Here is a 23,085-nt window from a genome sequence, read left to right as displayed (position 1 = left end):
GCTATAACAAAAAGATCACTCTCATACTTTTGTAAATGCAAGAATCATACAATGTGCTTATTAAATTGCATTCTTGGGTCTCACTTCTAGACACACACATTCAATAGTAGATGAGCCCACACATGTGAATTTATTAAAACTACCCAAAATAGACTATGAAGCACTTAATTAGATCATAAAGTTCATATCTTAGGTGACAGGTGAGCTTATTTACCACTGGGGTACCCAACACCTAACATAATATCTGGCACACAATAGTAACTCAATGTGTAATTGTTTGACTTTGTTGAACTATATTATAACAACTATGCTAGCCTCTAGGGTATAAAGCTGACATTATCACAAGCCCCTCTCTATTAATCAGGGTCCCAAGAAGATAACAAAAGGAGTAATTGAGGAGAGTTTTATGCAGAGTCATTAATGAAGGCACGGTCAGGGTTAAGGGAGCCAAAACCAGATGGCAATTGCCTAGCAATAGTCAGCAAGAGCTTCAACCCTAAGACTAATATTACAAGGGGAGGATCTTCTAACTAGAAGAGTGTGAAAGTAAAATCATGTGAGATTGGCTGCCTGGCAGGAGGGAGCCAGGGGGATAAGCACACTGTCTGTCTTTTTTTTCATTCTCTGTTGTAATGACGTCACTGCCAAGTCCAATCAGAATCCAAATTGCAAGGGAGTCAGGTGACAAATTGTTTCTCCTTTCATGGCACAGAGGAAAGAGAATGTGGAGATTGGCTTCTTTCTAGAAGCTCACAGTCTACTGTCTCCCAATCAGTATTGTTACTGATAAATCAAGTTTGGAGTCAAAATAATAAGAAAATGCTTATCATTTGATCTGTTAGCTTTGCCTATGTGGCTGTTCATATGCCAGCCCTTTCAAGTATGGTAAGTGCACCATGGATAAGTCAATTGTGTGAATACTAGGATAGAATTTTAGTGAAACAGGAATTTTCATTTACCAGATGATAGTGCTCTCCTAGACACAGCCACATGTATGTATGCACATCTGAGCATGTGTTCACGTGTATGCTTTACTGGATTCACAGGTCATCATGAAGTGTGGTTCCTGCTGGAACCTGGACATTGGATGTAGGCCCTTAATTAAATATCACATGAACTTTTGATAGCTGATTATCAGTAAAACTTAACTTTCAATAGACTGACTTACGCAAAAATGATTTAGTATTGTAATGTGAAACAACAGAGAAAAAATATGAATAGTTAAAGAGATTGCTTATCTCTACATCACTTTTATAACTATCCTAATTTACACTTTTGGCTTCTAAAACTACAAATAATCCCTTTCCATCTAACAATTCTCAGTTTTTGGCCTTGTTTTCTATACCCTTATGCTTTAATGCCTAGGATTCAGTCAAAAATCATTTAATTCTCTATTTTTAGAGCAACATGGAATTATGAACCAAAACTTAATGATAATGAAGACAATATTTCAGAGGAAGACAAACATCTCCTCTGATACATTGCCAAAAATATGCTGCCGAAATGAAGACCACCCAGAAGCTTCAGTTGACACGATGCATCAGCCCATATGTATTAAAGAAAAAGAAGATCAGAAATGAAGACAGTAAGAAGGAACGAAGGAAAGGAGGAAGAGAGGGAGGAACAGAGTAAGTGAGAAAGGAAAAGAGGGAAAGAAAGAAGGAAAGAAGGAAGGAAAAAAGAGAGGGAAGGAAGGAGGAAGGGAAGTCAAAGGAGAATGAGAGACAGAAAGAGAGAAAAAAAAAACCTCCATGGAACATTTGAAACTTGGGTTCAGCAGCATGTTTCTAAGTAAAATTAAAGAGGTTCTTCTACATCCAAATTCAATTTAACAGATGTTATTGAGTACCTATTATTTAATGGTCTTCTGCCTTCAAGAATTCTAGAGTTTCGCAGGAGAGGGAGATTAGTCAACAAACACTCTCATATATGTCTCCATGAAGAATTCCTAGCTAGAGTTGGAAGCAAGTTCTTTAGAAGTTTAGTTCTTGTACTACTAGGTCTGCTTTGAAATTTGGGGAAGGCTTTTTGTAAAATGTAGCACCTGAGTTTGACCTTAGAGGAGGGGAAGGTATTCAGATGAACAGCTGGCATGAAAGCCTTCCAAGTGAAGTGGCAGTGTAAGTATAAGACAATCATTCTGAAATGTAAGAGGTATCTGGAGAATGGTGAGTTGATCAGTGGGTCAGAAGAGTGGCCAGTGTTGAAGAATGGATGAAGGCCATTGTGGACTAGGTTATGGGAAGATTGAATGTCCTTAGCCTTTTGTGGCTATTCTTTCACAGTGTGCGCTCATGACATTTTTCTCATGAGGAAGTAGAAAATGCAGAAGGGAGAAGAACTGCTAGCTCTGCCTTATAATGAATGGATGGAGAAAATATAGGGAGGAAAAACTCTAGTGGGATAGACACAAGTTTTGAATTTGGGAAGGATCTGTGTGGATGAAAGGACAGTGGTTAGAGGTAAAAAAGCCTTTTAAAAAGGAACAATGGGAAGGCTGGTTAATATGTTGGATGTAGGACCTGATAGTATATTGCCAAAGATGTCCAAAGTCTGAGGTTTCTGGTCTGGATGACTCATATCTTTGACAGAGATGGGGCTTGTCTACTTCCTTCCTCCTTTCATTTTGTCTCTGTTTATAGCCTCGCCCTTAATTATGGAATTATACATATAACATATATATATATATATATAAATTTCTATTGAAATAGTCCAGTCTGAAATTTAGGCATAATCAGATGTTGAGCTTGGTTAGCTACAACTGATAGTAAATTGCATAAAGCTTTGATAGGATGAGAGCGGATAGCAGAAGATAATAGATGGGAAACAGCACCTTTTCAGGGTCAGATGGAGAACCAAGTTGAACCTAGGTTTTTTGGATGTAAATGTTTTGTCTTGAGAGAAGAGGAGTTTGAACTGCTACTTCCCATAGTGATTTGGTATGAATAGATAGCATGTAATAATCTCATTTAATTCTACTTTCAATCCAGGAGATTATAGTTGGACATTCATGAAGCCTAATGAAAAAGCCAGAATAATCATTTTTATTCTGGGGTGCCCTAATCAGGAATTTTTGTATGTGTATGCACATTATATGCACACACGTGTGTGTGTCTACACCTCAGAAATTTGTTTCCCTTTTTAATTAAACAAAGCCCATGTTTGTTGGCTTTTAGGGTGGGCTGCAAGGCCCATCTGTTTAGCTAGGCATTTGCCTGATACTGCAGGGGGAGGATTGGCAAGTGTAAGTGTGAATTTGAATGCCAGATACAGGCTATTTAAAGCTAAATTTATCTTTAATAAATTCTCCCAGAGGTGCTCAGCAATAGGTAGTTTGGAAAATGATCATAATTTGTTCAAAAGAGTATTTTTTAAAAAAAGATTGAATGCCCTGTGATTGGGGGAAGAAATGAAGTCGGGGAGTTCATGTCTGGTAATGCCTTGTTGCTTTGGGTCTCACCAAGACGGAAGTCAGAGCACTTCAATAATTGCTTCTGATGCTCTGGAAGGCAAGATTATCTTCCATTTCATATGTTGTAGCACTAACTTGAGAGCAAATAATACACAAATATTTTCTTGATAGTATGTGTTAAAGCAGTCGGCATCTAGGACCAAGGGCTGTCAATCTTTGAGATTTCTAAAAAGGAATTGCAATTTATGATGTGTTAGGGTAAACAGTTGGATTACATTTCTGAAATACGTGTTCCATCAGGTAAAATCATTGTGATTACAGGCAATGGAACTGTGAGTAAGTTATGTGCTAAAATGTTGAAAATGTAAAACAAGTATGCTTATACTTAACTGCTAATCCCTCTTTGTATCTCCGCTGAATAAACTACAAGGGAGTAAAAGAATGTTTAAATAATAAAACAGATAGAGTATATTATGTCATTTTGATAAATAGTAAGTTTTAGTACAGCTCGAGGAACAGTTTCATCAGTGGTCCAGTCATGAGAAAATATTCCAGAATTCAAAGCATTAGGAAAGATTATACAGAAGTTATATTACTTGAAAGCTGCTTCTTTTGTTTGCTTTTTTATTTCCCCTAATTTCTTATTTTTTGATGCGCCCTACATAAGCGCAGGTTGTCATTTTAACTTGCAGGCTCCATTGCTCAGAGATGCATCGCTATTAAAAGCAAATGAAGAGAACGATTTTAAGAGCTTTGCATATGTTTGACAGCAGAAGATAATAAATGTAAATAAATCTTTAATATTTCCCCTAATTCAGTTTGTGCCATGCAAATGTCAGAACTAGAAAAACAAATCAACAAACATTTGAAGGAAAACAATATACATAACTTATTTTATATATTAAAAACAACTGTCAAACAATTATGACCTCATGTATTAGTTGGTTGTTTTGAAATATTCCTACTAGAGTTAAAAAATGCCATGGAGGCCTTTGAGCTTAAACATATTGTGTCAATCAAGAGCATATGTAATATATCTGGAGCATGAGGTAAAAATTTTCTTCATAAATTATTTCATAAATAAATAAGTAATTTGTTTGAAAAAGTTTACAAAAATATTTGTGCTTTTATTAAGTTCTCTACAGATCTTTTGTGGTTAATGTAAATGGATTGATACAGACAGCATTTTGATTTGCTTTATCCTAACTTGAAATACAAAGAAGAACATGAAGACATTTTTCATTTCTCAGGCAAACTTTAGCAAAATTGAGTCCGTAAAACTTCATTCATTAAATTTTTAAGTGACCATGAATTTGTTGGCTTCAGTACCTAGCGTGTAACTTTATCCTTTCAATTAAAGGACATAATTCACCCCTAGACCTTTGGCTTTTCTTTTTCATATAATATATAATTTTGGGTACACTTAATGGCCAGATTTTATATTATTACAGGTGGAAAAACACCAGCCATCTCAAGGGTTTTGTGCTTGCAAAAGCGTGTAATTTAATTTTTTGAACCAATTTAATCAATAATTGTTTCATGTGAGTAAATTTACACTCCACGATTGCCTCAGATTTGAGGGTGACTGAGAGGAAGATCACTTCCCCTTTTAAAATGTCATTTGAATCTTGGGGAGCAGTAGACAATTAGGGGACTAATTCCTGTGATAGATTGTACTATTACTTTGCTAAGACACTAAAGCCTCAGATTTCATCAGTTAGATACCAGCTTCAGCAATTTTAGGTAATATTAACCCTTTAAATACGAAGGCTGACTATTCAGATACATGTTTCAAAATTTATTCCACCCAATATTTTCAGTTAGTCATGGCTGAAGAATGTTTCACTTCAGTCTTTATTATTTTTCTGAATAAAATGCTTCTCACTGTGTTGTGCCTATTTCCATAAAAGTCGGCAAGTTAATTTATGGCTTAAAAAGAAAATAAAATATCCATATTTACTATAAGAATAGTTTTTACAGGGGAAATTGGTCATGGACAGTATTGAATGACTCCAGTGTGGAAAAATGCAGGTGGTTGGCTATAAGACTTACTGAAGATTTTGGTATTAATTTTCCCTGCATGCAGAACTATATATAAATCTAACTCTGCGCGCAGCTTAATTTAAATTGACGATAACATATGAATAACTCTATGCATATGAGGCTCACTGTCTTCTTCCTCCTTCAGGGAATATATTATTTGCCTCATTGTGAAACTGTATTTGGACTACTCTTTCACCTGACTAGTTTTTCTATTGCAAAAGAATTACTGCTTTTCTATTCATGAAGAGTGTATGGGACATGCTACTGAAATACTTTGGAATAAATGTGCTACAAAAAGGAATCACATATCTGTCTGACTGGGTATATTAAGTAGAAATAAAAACCTTACAGAAAAAAGAGTACGGTTCTAAAAGCAGACATTGCAGTTTTTTTTTTATATGATTGGCTTTTTCACTTCTGATAATAGTGTATTTCTAAGACATGCTCATCTTTTCTGTAAAAAGATATGAGAATCATTTAGTGAAAAATATTTTGGAGAAAATTACTTGATCTTCAGCGCACAGATTCATGATTGTACCTCTCTAAAATTCTAATTTTAATCAGTTTGTAGTTTGGAGAAGGAAGGATGCTTCTTCTTTTAGCACAAAATTAGTTTAAACTGACTTTCACCAGAGGAAAAACATGCCACTTAACGTCACCCAACTGAAGAAAATGAAGTCCAAACGCCCAAGAAATGTTTACTTAGTTTTTAACACCTCCTATACTTTGAATCCTGTCATGGTAATGTTTTATGCATTGTTGATCTTTAGAAGTTAAAAAAAAGGAAGAAAGAAAATCATTGCTCATTTCAGTGAAGTTTCTGTTAAGGCAATTTCTCTTAACAATGAGAATATTTGGAGAACTGAAGTAAGGAGAAGAATATCATGCCTCATGGAGAGTTCCTTACAGATAAGGAACTGCTTCGAAAACCCCAAACATCAGCATGTATTAATCTGGCAGTATTAGAATAATGTCCCCATTTTATCTATTTTGTGGTACTCCCCTTAAAGCACCCATTGAGCTTCTGGCTCCTCAGCTCAGAAAACCATAGCAACCTCAGGGCACACTTCTCCAACTCAGGATAGAGTTCAAGTTGTTCTGGAGCTCTCTTATCATCAAAAGCCTGGGAAATCCTGACCACCGAAGAGGTGTCCTAAGACTTCTTGCCACAGATAAAGGGAGGGGGAGGGGGCGCACACGCACACTGAAATCCTGCGTCCTTTAATTGAGAGGGAGAGGGAAAGTCACCACCAAAAGGTAAAGGCACTTTTATAGAGTTCTGTAGACTGTTCAGGACAGCATCTCCGAGTGTTTGGGGAACACTGCTTTGGCCCGCCACGCGCTGCTCCCCATTTGCCCCCCAAGTAGCCCAAGGTAGGTCGTGCTCTTTCTCGCTTTATTCCCAAAGCTGTCCGATTTTTTTCCCCCTTTTCCAGCCCGCACGTTCGCACAAGGGGGTGGGGGAGGGGGGAGGCGGGGCGGGAAGGTAGCCGGGTCCCTGCGCGGCGCGGCGCTCATTCGCCGCGCTCGGACTCGGCGAAGTTCTCGCGCAGCGGGCTGGCGCGGCTGCTCGGTCCGGCGGGCGGGCGGGCCGGCGGGCGGCGGCGGGTGCTCGGAGCCGGGCGGGGCGGCGGCGGCGGCGGCGCGGGGACGCGCGCTGTCTCTTTAAGGGAGCTCGGTCTGGGGTGGCGCTTTCCTCCGCGAAGGCTCCTTTGATATTAATAGTGTTGGTGTCTTGAAACTGACGTAATGCGCGGAGACTGAGGTCCTGACAAGCGATAACATTTCTGATAAAGACCCGATCTCACTGCAATCTCAAGCGTCCTCTTTTTCGGTGCTGCTGGTTTCTCCAGACCTCGCGTCCTCTCGATCGCTCTCTCGCCTTCCTATTTTTCTTTTTTTTAAACAAAAAACAACACCCCCCCCCCACCTCCTCCCCTCTCCCACCCGGCACCGGGCACATCCTTGCTCTATTTCCTTTCTCTTTCTCTCGCTCTCTCTCTTTTTTTTCTAAAGGGGGGGGAGGGAAGGGAAAGGGGGGGAGGCAGGAAAGACCTTTTTCTCCCCCCCCCCAATAATCCAAGATCAACTCTGCAAACAACAGAAGACGGTTCATGGCTCTGGCCGCCGCGCCACCATCTTTCGGGCTGCCGAGGGTGTTCTTGACGATTAATCAACAGGTAAGGAGGGGGGCCGGGGCCGGGGCCGGGGGGCGCGGGGTGCCTGGCCCGGCCTCGGGGCGCCGCGCCGCGAGTGCTGCGCCCGCGCGCGTGTGCGCAAAATGTGGGCGATTTCGAGCGGGGAGCCCTGGGAATTAAAAGTGACTTTCTTTGAAAAAAAAAAAAAAAAAAAGCTGAGAGGAGAGTGTGCAGAAAAGCCAAGCGCAGGCTTCTCGGGTTTCACATGCATTTTCTTTCTTCCTTTTTGCGCGTGTGATTTCTTTCTTTCTTTCTTCTCTTCTGCTCCCCTTTTCCCCCCTTCTTCCTCTCCTCCCTTTGGTGGGTCTAAGGCATCTGAGCCTTGGAAACGAGCGACTTCCAACTGCAGTAGCCCCTGGAGTCAGGAGGGTCAAGTTCAGCCGCCGGGGAGGAGGAAAAACAAATCCCCATTTGCCAAAAAAAGAAGTTTCAGGCCGGTGCCCCCTCCCCCTCGCAGCCCCTACTCCCCCTCGCTGTCTCTTTCTGGCTGATTTTAATTCTCTCCTACCGGGCGCAGCGGAGGAGCTGGAGGTGGTTGGACCCGAGGGGGCCGCCGCCGCCACTGCTGCAAGTTTTCTGGGGCTCCTGACAAGCGGGGAGCAGACTAGGCACCGGCATGCAGTGTAGTAAGTTGGGTGAACTTGGGAGGGTCAGGGAGGGGTCTCAGAATGGGGCCTTCGTGTGCCCCCCAAAGTGGGGAAACAGCACAGCACTGGCTTTGGTTTTGAAGAGTTTGCAAAGCCAGGCTTCAAACTTTTTTCCCTTGAAGGCCTAGCTGGGCTAGAGGAGGAGGGCTGTCGCATCCCCTGATACACCCGCCTCTGAGCGGCTCAGGGCAGCTTGGCCCAGGGGTCTGTGCCCTGTCTGTGCCATGTGGCAGGGCCTTGCAGCCAGGGCACTTCCGTAGGGGCTGAGCAAGGGACAGACTTCCTCTGCGGTGCGGTTGATGCGCCATGTGTCCCGCGGGTCAGGGGACAGTGGCCCGTGATTAAATGCCTGACAGCGGTGGGACATCCAGGCGGACAGGCGCTTTGCCTTCTGTCTTAGTTCCTGTTTGGACTCAAGAGTCTGAAACGCATCTTTGAAAGGCCAAGGCAAACACTGCTGTCCCTCCAAATAACTCCAGGATTATAGGACCCCATGAATAATTTGAGGGTGAGGCGGTGGTGGGAACTGTTTGAAGTGCAAAGCTGTTTTTGTGGCTGGGAAAGCTTTTTTGTTACTACCTGTCTGTCGACATGGTGTTTCCCCTTTCCCCAGGGAAGTCAGTAACTGTTTTATGGCCCTAGGACTCTAAAGCAATTTAAGTTAGAGGGTGAGAGGACTTGGTGGGGTTTCAGACCCAGTCTTGGACTTATTGAATTTTAGGACCTGCTTTACTTCTTCATATCTTTTTAGGCCTCAGAATTGATTCTTTGAAAGTTTTTGAGTAAGAGCAATGGATCTTAATGATGAATCCAAATTATGATAGCCTATTCATCCTTATCCTATTTTGGAAAATCACGGCTAGAGTTTAAGCAAGGTAAGTGAAGTGAGTGAGAAGCTTAGCGGAGAGGTTAGATCCCAGAGAAGTTAGGCCGATTCATTGAACTTTTGTAGATACATTGAACTTTTGTAAACCCACCAGGTGAACAGGAAGGGGCCTGGGGAGATAATAAGTACAGAGGCAAAATACAGATAGGACCCAAGACAAAAATTATGAAGAAATGATAATTCTAGGCCGGGCTGTTGGCTAAAATTTGAGTATTCAAAGCAAAAATAGAGTAGGAACCTGCCAACAACTCTTCAGAGTTCTCCAGCTCTGAAGTGAAAACCTATGGGTCTTCCTGGCATCCTGTTACCTTCCTACTGGTTTGAGGAAAAGTTGTTCATTTAGAAAAGGCTGCCAGAATTAAAAATCCAAGGGACAGCGAGGAAAGTAACGCGCGCAGCCAGTCCTTGACGTGGACAAAATCAGAATCAAAGTTTCAGAATGCACTGTTTTGAAGTTTCTTACATGCTGTTCATTTGCTTAAGAGGTTTTCTCGTTTATTCTACCAGTCCATGTTAAAAAAAAAAAAAAAGCAATGGTTCTGAAATAATCGTGCGGCTTTCTTTTTCTTTTTCTTCTTTTTTTTTTCCTTTCCCTTTCCTCAAGTATGCCAGGGTTGTGAATAAATACAGGGTTTGTATAGGAAGATGAAGTGTTTCCTGTAAGTTTTGATGCTGACAGGACAGTCTGGAAATGATACTAACATTCTGAAGATTTTTTTTTTACCTTTAAGTGAAAGTTTATTAATGACATGCTGAATCTTAGCAAGTTAAACATATAGTTCTTGGTGTTTGTCTCTTCTTAGATTTCATATAACTTCTTTTTAAAGCTGTACCCTTGAATTAAAAAAAAAAATCTCCAGTCAGTTAAGTAGACAGAGCCATGAATGTGCTAAAGTTTGAGAATTATTTCTGGATATTGATAATGTGAAAATAAAACTCCATGGAGGAAGTAGTTAATTGCTAGCATCTGACTTGATTTTGCTAAATCAAGCTTCATCCGTACTTTTTTGGACAAAGTATTATTTACTTCAGTGAGCTGATGTTTATGGCTTCCTGATATATCTATCGTACGTTAGGATGTGAGTGTGTAGAATTCTTTTACACACGTAATAGTCTGACAGTCTCCAAACAAACGGTGGAACATAGCAAGTGCCTAATAGAAAGTTTGTCACTCTTTTGAATGGATGATGCTATTATGGTCTCTGCTGCTGTTTAGATTTTTCCTTTGTCTCTTAAAGGTAACATTAAAGGTTAAGGAGGAAAGTGGCATGTAACTCTGAAGTCTGAGTTGAATTCAGAGCTCAGCACTTTGGTGACTAATATTTTAGATGATTTTATAAAAATTTCTACATACTTGCTTATAAAATAGTTTAGGGTGATGTTCACAATTGAGTTATATATGTTTTTTGATATTATTTTTAGTTTTCTTTTAAGTTACATACCACTTGTGATTATTCTGGTTTCCACAGTGTAGGTCACTCTAAGACATACAAGGAAATCTTCATTCATAGGAAGACCTTCAAAAGACGGAAGCGAATGTGTCTGTGGAAAAGCTGCTTGTGAGAGTCTCATACTCAGGGATGCCTCTATTATTGTTGCTGTTGTTTTTATTATTGGATGTTATGTGTGAATGTATGGATACAATCCACATTTTGCAGTTAATGATCTCTGCATTTCATATTAAGAAATAAGCCAAAGAGTGTTAGATTTTAATGAACTCTTGTCTTACCATATTTATTGAAGTAAATAAACATTACTGAAAGTTTTAAAAGAACTTGCGGCAATTTTTTTTAAAATCAGAACTTTATTTCCAATTTGAAGTCAGAAGTATTGATAACTAGCCTGTAAACATTTTTGTAATATCGATATTTAAAAAAAATTTTTTTACTTCAATACTCCCTTTGATAGTAAACAACAATATCACAACACTATGTTATTGTGTGTAAAATTAAATAGACTTTAAGAAAGTTATGGGCAGGTGTCTATAATTGACTTAAAAGGAGAATTATTATTTTTGTAATAATTGATGTACTTAATATAAAATGACTGGCACACATTAAAGCATATTCTCATGAAGATATTCTCTGGTGTGTAAAATGAAGCCATTCATTCAACAGACTGACAACTTTCCACTTGGTATTTGCCTTTGCTTAATTTAGTTTCTGCAGGACAGCTAGTGTGGTAGTCTGCATCTGTTTTTGGCAGCCGTAGAAAACTATAAACTCAGACAGTTCTGTCCCAAATATTGCAGCTCACAAGTTACAATCAATTTGATAAAAACAGGCAAGTTTTATGGGTTTGTTTTTTGTTGTTCATCCTTGGTCAAGCTTTCAGGTAACAGAAGTTTCTTTTTCTTCCTCTTTCGCTTGTTACGACTACTAATACAATTGATAACTAGTTCTAAGTCTTGCATACTCATTTATGTTCCTTGTTTACTATTTATTGAAATTTGAGGAAATAAATGGCAGCATATGTGGTGTTGGCTTAACTTTGATTACTTATGAATGGGGTAGCTGCATTTGTCTTTTGATACATAGAAAGAAGTGAGTTCTTTGTTTCATAATAGTTATGATTTATTGGATTTTAGGGTTCCCCCCTTAGATACAATATGAAGACGCTTATCTAGCTTTTGTCAAGTAGAAATTTTGTCTAATTCTCTAAGGGTATTTGTAATGGTCATGTAGAGGAAAGAGTAACATGCCTTATAATTATTTACATTTAAAAAGCTGAACAGTTGTTTTTAGAACAGTTATCAAAATCATTTGTCTTCTAAAAGCTGTGATCAGTTGATTAAAGTAAGTACGTAATGTACCAAGTATTGTTTTATACTGCTGCTCAGTAGCAAATAGTGCTACTAGAGAGAGAACAGATACTTTTAAAAATTTATCCTGGAATGTAAATTGGTCCAAAGCAATTTGCTTATTTGTATAGAATATTCTATTTTATCGACCTTTGTAAATAATGCCTTCATTGTTACAAGTTGTCATATCTCTTGGTGGCCCGTCTATCTCTGGGAAGTGAATTTGTAAGTATTTGGGTTGGTTCTCTGACGTCTATAATAAAATAGAACTTGATTTAGGTTAGGAAGAGATGTTTGAGCTTAAGGAAACTCTTTAACTGAGTTTTCAGAACATCTGTGGGTGAAAATTATCCTAATAGTTAGGAGTTGGTTAGATGAAAGAGCCTGGTTACTAACTGAAGCTATAGTAACTGTTACAGTAGTGATGTCTAATTTTTGTTAACCCACTGTTTTTTTGTTTTCTTCCTGAGAATACAAATCCAAGTAGCAAAAACAAAGATGAAATTATGTATGCATTTCAAATTTGAAGCATCGTTGGAAATCATTTTCTGATTCAAAGCTGTAATTGAAATACAAGCATTAGACTTGTCATTTTTAAGTATGTTTTATTAAAAATAATAAAAAACTTTTAATTTAAAAAATGTTTCTAGCTCTTTAAAAACCTGCAGTAAATACTTTACAAGTGGCTAGACACCTTCCCTGGTGGTTCAGTTTATACAAGTAGGAAACTTTCTCTCCTACTCTTTCTCTCTCTCTCTTTCTTGTTTTCTTTAAACCAACTGACGTAATGCCAAACTTTGCTTTAAAAGAACAGACAGAAGTAATTGGTAGCTTTTAACTTTTAATAATGTTCTGGATTGGTTTTAGTGGCCAAAATGCCATTTTTTTTTTTTTTTTTTAGTAAAAGAAAAAAAGTTCAAGTAAGAACGGGCTTGTGGCCTGAGGAAGAAAGGCTCTGTTGATGTAGTTATTTTTATTCTTGTTTTCCAATCTGTTATTAAAAATCCTTCCTGCTAAGCACTGCTGGATTTCTCCAGTCGCTCTTTGTGATGGCTGGTGCATTTCAGGTTACCTTAACTTTTTTTTAATTGTTGTGCTGGATGGGGGTACATTGTGACATTTATAAAAGTTCTTACAGTATATCAAATATATCATACTTGACTTCACTCCTTTCCCCCATTCCAGGAATGGAGGTGGGTAAATAAAGGTTACCTTTACTTAAACAGTTTTTGGGTTTTGGGGAGAATGTATATTTGTGTTGCCTTATTTCTTTCTTATTTGGAAAAAAAAGCCATTAGGTTTTGTTTCAATTGAGATTAATTAATTAAGGTTATCAATGCTGACAGGTCAGGGAATATGTTTATATTTGAAGGATGCCACACCTGTTAGCAAGACCCTAAAATGTGGAAGTTTAATTGTGGCATTAGTTACTTTTATGTGTAGAGGAAGAAAAGTAGATGAAACTTCACCAAAATGCATTTTCGAATGAAAGCATTAGTTTCAGAGTCACTGTGTCTTTAATGGAATTTTTTTCCTTAGAATGAATTGTCCATACTAATTTTTAACACTATCACATGGTATTTTCAGTTTCTTCTTTTCTTTCTTTTGTCATTTTTCTTTCTTTTTACTGTCATTTTCTCTTTCTGTGCTTGCACAGTGAATCAGGACTTTGTCTTGTTGAGAAACATCTTGATTGACGGGGGGCAAATTCAGAAGCTGGCAGGCAGGAAAATCTTTTCTGGGGGCAAAAAAGAAATTGTGCCAGAATTTCCTTCCTAGGGGAGAGATACTCCACCCAGACATGAGGCCCTCCTCCCCATTTGGTGGATCAGAACTGAAGAATTGAGTATCAACGTTTCTGATACGAATCGTTGTCGAGATTTAAATCATACAGTTACTTATCCTAGACTTTGTTTTTAACTCCAGATTTGTTCCTGTGAGTTTTTTGGGTTTCTTTCCTTATTTACCCAGAGAGCATTTAAGGAATAAGATATGTTGAAAATAGGTATCTAACCGAAGAACAGATCTTTAAGGCATTTGTAATTATAGGAAGCATTCTACATGTTTCAGGCCCTTGAAAATTTGACAGTTTGGATTACATTATGTGTGTCTCAGTTTTTCATGAGAGAGCATCAGACCTTAGTTCAAATTAAAGAAGTTTTCCTTCTTTGTCATTGCTCCTAGACTTAAAGATTTGTCAGGAAAAACTTGAAAAACTTAGGGTTTATGTTTTTCACACCAGTGTAGGACAAGTTTCTTGGAGTAAATCTTGATTTGTTTAATTTTTTGCAAAGTTTTTAAACATACCTTATAGTTATAGATATGTTTGCCGTTAGATTTTTATTTAATGAATGTTGGTTTGTTACTTCCAAACTGAGGGGTGAGTAGCAATATTTAGCAAGAAGAAGAAAAGGCACAAGAGGGAGGTATTTAGTTCTGCAATCCTTTAATATCTATCAGAGTTTGTTTACTGTTGAGTGGTGGGAAGGAGTAGGGGGGAGGCTTTGTGGAAGATGATACAAAAAAAAAATCTATCAATTGCACATATGATCCCCTCCCCTTAAGGTTTACTTAAACAATATGTTTCGGTTTTGCCTCAAACCATTCCGCACATCCTCTGCTCCAAGAGTCTACCACTATCTTGGTTCGTTCCTGAGAGATTAAGGATGATAGTTTCTGTCATGTAATGAACGGCAGTATTGTGTGAACAAAGGTAACATATTTTGACTTGTGTGATTCTTTGGTGGTTAGTAGTAGACTACCTATATTAGGAGAGGAATTCTAGAGTGTAAATGAGAGCAGATGCTTGCAGTATGCACGAGAGATAGACGGTGGTTAAGTTATTGCAGATATGTGTGCATGCCTTTGAGGGGTGCTTCATGTATGTAATGTATGTGGTACTATTTAGATACACCTTGATTGAGGAATTTAATATGCTAAACCAAGAACTGTGCTTTAAACATGATTCTTTGAAGGATCTACATGACCTGCTTTATAAAGTGTTGAAGTTTGGAATGAGTATGGCAGTTGAACACAATGAATCCATGGCTATCCTACTACTTAGATGTATTCTGAATTTAATAAGAAATTACAAAGAAAACCTTTATAAATCAAAATGCCCCCTCTTCTAGTGTATTTGAAGAAGTGATTCTGAGATCATTTTTTAAAAAGTCTCATTTCTGTGGAGAGGCACAGTGAAGCGACAGTGCTGTTTCTGAATATATCATTTTGTGGGCTAACACGTTAGACTTTACAATTCTGTCAGCTCAAAACGTTATGTAGAATGAGTACAAAACATGTAAAGGCTCTGTGCTGTGATCCCATGCGTTTTTCCCTAGGGTGATGGATTCTGTGCGTCACCCAGATGTGATGCTATTTGCCAGGCTTGTAATACTGGTTTTGAGGGTTGCTGTATGTCCTATTTCATCAAGCAACACAATACAACAACTTTGGTATCCAGGTAATTGACACAGTCAAAATAGGCTCTGGAAAATGTTCCAAATACTTTTAAGTAAGTCAGGAGTTAGCATATATTCAATCTATTCAGCACTTAAATAAACAAATGATTCATTGTCTGCTTTTTAAGCTTTCTACAGTAGACAGTGTTAGAAGAAAATATACATGTTCCTCAGTTTATTTTTTGTTTCTTTTTCTTTAATTTGAAGGGAGCATGGTTTTCTTATTTGATTAATAACTGTTGTATCTGTTAGTTTGTATTCTGAGAGTGAGTACTACAGTATTATACAGAAAAATAAGTATTTGTCTAATGTGTGTGTCCCAAGTTTTAAGAACACTAATATTATTATAAATTATTAAAATTAATATTATAATAAACAGGAATGAACCCAGTATAGGATGATAGATACCATCCATACTACCATTTAAACATTACAAATATCTTAGATGTGGAAAAAAAGGGTTTTGCCTCAGAGCTGCTTTTTGCTTACAGAATTTGGGCAGGCTTTCTGAAGCTTACAAGTCAATGAAGATGTATCACGCACCATGTGCTGCTAGATGAGACTCTACAATATGACTTTCTGTGAATTTACATGAATCCCTATTTTGATTTTCATGTATTTCTATAGGGAAGTCAGATATGTCTATAAATAGTGTCAGTATGTATAGCAGAAGTTAGTTTGTGGGATCTAACTTCTCTGTGACACAATACATACCATGTGCACAGGAGCAAGCATTACTAATCTAGTTTTAGCTTTTTTTAATCTCTGGACTATGACAAGTGTAGCTTATGCATTTGTGACTTCAGAATAGCTAAGTGCGTGTATATACACACACACAGACGCTACATGGAATTTTAACGTATTACATATTTTTGGAAATGATGTTAGTCTTCGACATGTTCATTTTAATCACTTACAGAATCCCGATACCTATTTGAGAGTTAATTTAATAATTTTGGTTCTGAAAAGTGAGCGAGAGTATGAAAACAAATCAAAAACCAAATTCTACCTTTGCTCCCTCTCTGATGTCGTTTTCCACAGGCCATCTTTACGTCTGCATGATAAAGGAATAAATATAGCAGCTTGTTTGTCTCTCAGTACTTTTAAGCAGTTCTGAACTGCTTAAAATTTCCTAAAAGAGTTGGCATTTATTTTGACTTTACTTTTTGATGCTATTAAAAGTTTTTGAAAGAAAATCTAGCTCACTTTTACTTGTAAAAGATATCATTCCATTGTTGGAGGTTAAGGCTGGTCATACATATGTTAATTTTAATAAAAGCCTGAATTGCTATCAATATATATTAGTGTCACTGTTAATTAACAATAATTTGATTAACAATGATTTATCAGTTATTTTTAAATGTACCTTTTAAATCTTTTAAAATCATGTGCTCATATATTTGCTACTAAATTTTTATGTTAATAAATAGACTTAAATTATAAGCAAAAATCACAAATGCTTATGTTTATCGTTGGGTAGATACCCTTTTGAAGGATTATTGCAAAAATTGCATCTTAGTTCTGCAGACCCAAGCAAGTTTAGAAAATAATTTAGGTACAAATGGCCAGTTTACACAGTTACAAGTTCAAATAATAAGCAATATGAAATATTTTTTCTGTAATTCTTAAGCCAGTCATTAGAGGCGTTTTTCCTTTTCATTAAAATTACATTCTTCAAGTGCTAGATGTGGTAAAATATTGTAAGAAACTCCTGTCATTTAAATCTCAATTACAGTAAACTATTTATTTTGCTCTTAATCCCATCACTGTGTATTCTGTTTTTAAATGTCCTGTTCTTAAGACAATTTATGCTCTGGAAAGCATGAACTGATTATTTGTAATACACTTCACTTTTTCTTTGTACTTTGACAAGCTGTACGTAGAAAACTATCACTCAGAAAATATTAGGCCATTATAAAAATCATGTACACATTGCATACATAAATCTAGGTGCGTGACCTTGCACACTCACTTTTTCAAACACTTAACTCTTTAGTGTTATGGCATTTGTTTACATTTCTGCACACACGGCATGCACATTTTTACTCTGAGAATAATTCACTATCTTATAGTTCACATTTCATTATGTATATCGGTGCTCTTCTTACTCCCTAAATAATTCTGTCATTGCTTCTATCATTGTCAATGATAAAATTTTAAAAATGAGGCCAATAATGAACAGCAACGAAGAACTGGGTAGATAATAATGTAAACAGGCTTTCCTCTTTTTTTGTTTTCCTATTTTCAGTTCCCTTAAAAAATATAAAAATATGTATAATATGTATATGTAAAATACATATACATATAAAAGATAGAACAGAAGGGTGACTAGGATACTGTACAATCCATTGTAAAGTAAGGAACTATTGCTGTGTATGACTTTGTTTATTTATATATTTTTGACATAGAAAAGTTTGACCTCTTCGCCTGTGGTCCTTGGGAATTTTGGATAAACTCTGTCAGGGTCACAGGACATAGTTCTGGCTTTGCGTGACAAAACGTGTGCTTCTGGTGTGCTACCGTGCTGTTTTCCTTCAGGAGGGGAAGGTCTTGTAAGTGAATTTGGCTTTTGAACGTGCAACCAGAATCCTTCCTTTCTGAAAATCTGGGTGGTTTTCAGAAGAGTTAGCTGAAATCCTGGACTGTGTGATGCCGTTGATTTTAGGATGCTAAAGAAAATTATGCTGAGATCAAGCATGCTTCCTATGGATTATTCTGCCTTGTTTTATTACTGTTTTTTTTTCTTTCCCCTTTCCACCGTTTGAGATCTTGTATTTCAATTTCTGGAGGAGTAAGGATTTAGCCTTTCAGTAGAAAATGTGTCAGCTGTAGGACTTTTACCTACATTTGTAATGTTTATATTGTGGCAGCCGCAGTGTAAGAAGGGGAAGAAACTTATATACAGTAAAATAATAATTTGATTTTACTGTTTGCTGTTGAGCAGGCCTTTGCCACTCCATTTCTATGAGGGGAGGAATTGAATGAAATTAAATAAAGTTGTGGTGTAATTTGGAAATAATTGTAAGCACCAACTGTGACATGTTTTTGGCAAAAAGATTAACATAGTTTTAGTCACTCAGTTCTTCTACTCAAGTCTGCATTCCAGTTTTGTAAATATAAATTGGACCATTTGATCATGGATGGTGCGTGAATTGTGTGTTGTTTTGATTGAGGGGCAAAGAGTACTTAAAATTCTCACTGTCAGTGTAAGAATTTAGTTTTGCAAGAAGTAGAATACTATGTTATCAACGCTTTGAGGTCTTTCGTAAAGAGTTTTACTTGTCATTTATGGTTGCTGTATTGAGTAGTATCAGGCAGAGGCTATTTAACATATCTGTGTGTTGAGCTAGGATAGTTCAATAAGTGATTCTGTTTCCATCGAAGTTGTGGGGAGTGATATAAATTTGAATAGTAGCTCTCTATTAAGGAGAGTTCTGAGGCTTGGATCTTGTGCCTGACTTTTAGGTGCAGTGGCGTGACTGTCATAATAGGTAGAAATACTCAGAGCGATCACCTTTGATAAAAGTTAGTTCTAGCTTTCAAGTCTAGGAAAATAAAGAAGTGTATGTTTGCTTTTTGTATGTTTTGTCTCCAAGCAGAGGAAACTGACAGTTTTATGTTTTAAGTGCCGAAAGTTGTTGTTGGCCAAGAAGTTGCAGAGTTAATCACCGGGACATTAACTTGAATTTTTGTTCTTTGAAAAGTTTTTGATTTTTAAAACGAAATATGCTTCCATTATTTTCAAATTGACAAGTTTGAATTGGTTTTTAGACAGATGTTTTCCAAATTCTCTTGATTGCTTGAAGTCCTTTGATTTGAAATATTTATTTGTTTTTTTTTATTAAACCTTTATAAAAAAGAGAGGAAATACTTCATCTTTTCAGAGATTTCTTATTATTCTTTTCATTTCCCATAAAATACAAATTAACGTTGCATTCATTTTGCATTCTTTCTTTCATGTTATCTTTTTTAGAAACTCTTTTGATGCATCAGAAATGTAGAGATCAGTGATTTCAGTTCTTGGGCCACACCTTGATAGACAATTTCACCATTTCTAAGGTCATTACAGGAAGAAATTCTTTCATGTGTTATTTTCACACTTCTAGTTTAAAGAAAGGTGGTTGGGAAAATCATACTTATTCTTTGTAGTTAACTGAAAATTGTGAATGGTGGTATAAAACAACATGATATTTAGTTTCTCATTTAGATTTTATGTATTTTTATATCTAAAATATTGGTTCACTAACATGAAAAATTAGCTTTAATGAGTTCCCTTTAAGATCATTTCTTCAGCATTCACCAAAATTAATAAGAAAACATAAAATACTGTTAATGTAGAGGGTTAGAAATAGATGTGTACAAAGTGGAGACTTCATGTGGTGTATTTTAGTATGAAGATGTTTTAGGATAAAGAAAAGTTTTTCTGTTTTTAGCTGCATTCCTCATCTAAAATGACAGACATTCTTAAAATATAATTATGTAAAATGAACAAGGCAGCTATCATAAAGAAGTAACAATTCTGCTTCTATATCTGAAAGACAATGAAAAACACCTTTTCACTTGTAATAAACACATTAGTCCTTAAAGAAGTAGATACCAAGATGTAAAGCTGGTGTCCCTAACACCTCCCCCTCTCTGTCCCTGAGAAGAGATATTAGCTCACGATAGCATGTTTGTTTCCACTCCCAGTGCAGAGCATGGAACAGTAGCTTGGTGTCTCCCCCAGTACAAATGGGAACACTTAAACCAACCACCTCCTGCCATGTCAGACAAATATTTTGCCAACAGTCTTGTCCCATATAATCACAACAGTGTTATGGAATTAGGATGCTGTGATGATTTCAATCCCGTTTAAAGTTTTACTTTGAAAGTATAATTTAAGAAATTTGCCCATTTTGAATATAATAGAAAAGCCCAGACAGTGTCTTTAGATTGAAGTGAAAGTCTCTAGATAAAGATAAAGAATGAAAAGTTCAATGGATCCTTTCATCTTTTCTTAATGTATGAGAAAATGAGGGTTAATTTGTGTGAATACCATTGTAGAAATAATTAGTCAGCTTTATTTGACAAAGAATGACCAGTTAAAAGTATTACTTTTCTGAGTCTGCCATTTTGTATATTTTATTTCAGTAAGTTATGTTAAGAAAAGAAGACACACAAAGGAACAAATTAAATCACCTCACTCAAGTTAGATGTGAGGTAAATGCTGTAGTCTCTGAGAAGATATCTCATAATTTCTTGACTTTGCTTTAAAGCCTGGCCCCCATCTCTTTTGCTGATGGACTCATTGTACGTGCATGAATGTTAGAGTTCTGCTTTCCACAAAAGCACTAAGTATGAATCTAGGCTTAAGATTCTTTTAATAGTCATGTTGTAGAGAAGTAGACCGTGGCCAACAAAACACTTCTTTTCTCAATGGCTGGACTTTCCTTGCCTGGTTCGTCTAAGATCTGCTGTTCAAATTTGGGTTTATCTCTTCGTTTGTGTTTCGTTACTACAAGTATATTCAGGGCGTCCATAGGGTCATATTTTATTTCTTGTGATAGGAATAACTAGGAGTATTATCCATTCTAGCATAATCATCTTATTTTACAAGGGCAAAATCTGAAGATAAAATTAGGCGGCTCACCCCTACTTGGATAAAGAACTGAAGTGGCGTCTCACCATCATCCTGACTTTAAGTAAAACACAGGACAATTTTGATGTGTTTTGAGCAAATTGCTGAATATTTAAGATTTGTTAATCTTTGTTTTTTCCTTATGCAGATGGATTTGTGAATAGAATTAAAATGTCACCGCCTCGTGTATTGAGAGAATTTGATGATCATATAACAAATCGTTTGATTCACTTCTTTATTCGATACCTTGTGAAGATCAAATCTTTAACATCAAGGTTAGCGCAGGTTAGCGTTTCTGCAGAAGGTGTAGGTTAAATGTTTCTTTCCAACACTGTAGTGATATGAACGTGTTTGGATTCATTGATATGTAAAATCCAGTTGGTACTGAAAACTTGGTTATAACATAGTTATTAGTAAGAAGCTAGTTTGTGTTACTCTTATCTCTTTAAGATACCACCAACATTTATCTATATAGAGACCAATTTTTAAAAAGCAGTCCATCTGAATTTAGAACTTCTTGTATTTCATGAAACTGGACTTCTCTTTATTGATATAGTCTTAGGCCTTGTGGAAGGTTGAAAAGTCTTAGTGAGATGAAGCCCAAAATGTGCAATTAGTTCTGAAAAATGTGACTGAGAAACCGTTCATGGCATATTGCATACTCCTTAGTATTTATAAAGACAAATCAGCAAAAGAATAATAAAAGAACTTCCTTTATGATAAGTATTTTTATTAGTCCTGTATTTAGACTGATACATTTTACTTCAGGTATATTGAAAACAAAATATTTAAAAATACAAATTTAATGCTGTTATTTTTCTTTTACGATTTATTCACTCTCCATTTTTAGCCATGGAGAGTGTTGAATGTAATTAATGTTTCTTTCTTTATTGTAATTAAGCAGAGTTTCATCATTTATTTTGTTGCATTGGAAAGACAGATTTCCTGTCTTAGACTTCTGTGGTATTTTAAAACTTAAAATCCTTGTTCTTATCTTTGTGTCCTAATAGTAAAATTGTATCATCTAAAGTAAATATTTGACTCCATCTTCCATAAATGAAATGTCCAGGTTACAATTGTAATGCTACTCCCCTTTCTGTGTCTGGGTTTTAAAGACTTGTGGTGAATGCCATGAAGGAAGATGTTGAACTTGACATTCTGGGACTCTATCAGGAGTCAGCTCCAGAAGTGACTTTGGAAAGCATTAGGAGGTAGCAGACCCTGGCAGTGGGACTGCTGTTGTTCAGGTGCAGACCCACTTCTGAACCCATTTCATTCTGTGTGCAGGGTGAGGAACACACTGTACTGTCACTTGCACGGGCGCTTTCCCTCTGTTTGTGTCTTAGTCAAAGTGCAGACCTCACTACTCTTGACCCTTGGTTTTGATGTTTTATTTCCTTAGTGTTTCTTTCAGGTGAAAAGCTTTTTACCAATAGTTTGTAAATGGTTATTCCTTTAAAATTAAGCAGTTTGTGGAAAGTAATCACATTCATTCAGTTAGCAGTTACTAATTAAATCAGAAATTAATGGAATGATTAAACTGCAGTTCTAAGATGAGCAGAGGAGCCATTTTGACCAGGAATGCTGCTCAGCTCGGCTAACATCTCTTCATTGTGTGGTTAGCTTACTGTTTGGACATAGACGGAACACCTCCATTATTTTTGCAAATTATCTTTTTTTCTCTCCTTTTCCCCCATTATCTCTATATTGTTGAATTTATTTTTCACTTAGATTGTGAATTATAATTTAGCATCAATACGTACCTGTACAACCATAAGAAACACTCTTAAATAACTATATCACCCTAATTTTTCTAAATAATTTTCTTAATATTATTTTACATTTATTTTTCTACTTTATTCTCCGTCTATATATCACATACCTCTTTTACTTTTCTGACTAGAAGAGACTAGAAACGTTCCATGTGCTCCTGGCATCATGGATATGGTTGAAAATAATGGCTAGGTGGTTCTTACTCTGCGGTTTGTTTACAGACAGTACTTTTTGCTGGCTTTTAAAACAGA

The 23,085-nt window shown here is 36.8% G+C and overlaps 1 protein-coding gene across 5 annotated transcripts in view; it reads left to right on the top strand.

The window, feature by feature from the left end:
- The first annotated feature begins 6,703 nt into the window (after nt 1-6,703).
- Trps1 (transcriptional repressor GATA binding 1) overlaps nt 6,704-23,085 on the top strand; it is a 241,667-nt gene continuing 225,285 nt past the window's right edge. Inside the window, exons 1-2 of one of the 5 annotated variants that reach the window (XM_074069091.1) lie at nt 7,799-8,279; nt 9,052-9,175. In XM_074069091.1, coding sequence (XP_073925192.1) covers nt 9,118-9,175 — 58 coding nt within the window. In that variant the 5' untranslated portion in view covers nt 7,799-8,279; nt 9,052-9,117. Of the gene's footprint in view, nt 6,830-7,107; nt 7,636-7,798; nt 8,280-8,315; nt 9,176-23,085 lie in introns of those variants that run through there. The other 4 variants (XM_074069096.1, XM_074069095.1, XM_074069093.1 and 1 more) reach the window with 4 other exon arrangements.

This window comes from Castor canadensis, chromosome 3, assembly GCF_047511655.1.
Source record: "Castor canadensis chromosome 3, mCasCan1.hap1v2, whole genome shotgun sequence".
In the NCBI taxonomy this organism is placed as follows: Eukaryota; Metazoa; Chordata; class Mammalia; order Rodentia; family Castoridae; genus Castor; species Castor canadensis.
The sequence above is the reverse complement of the archived record's forward strand: the minus strand, read 5'-3'. Positions and strand labels throughout refer to the sequence as shown.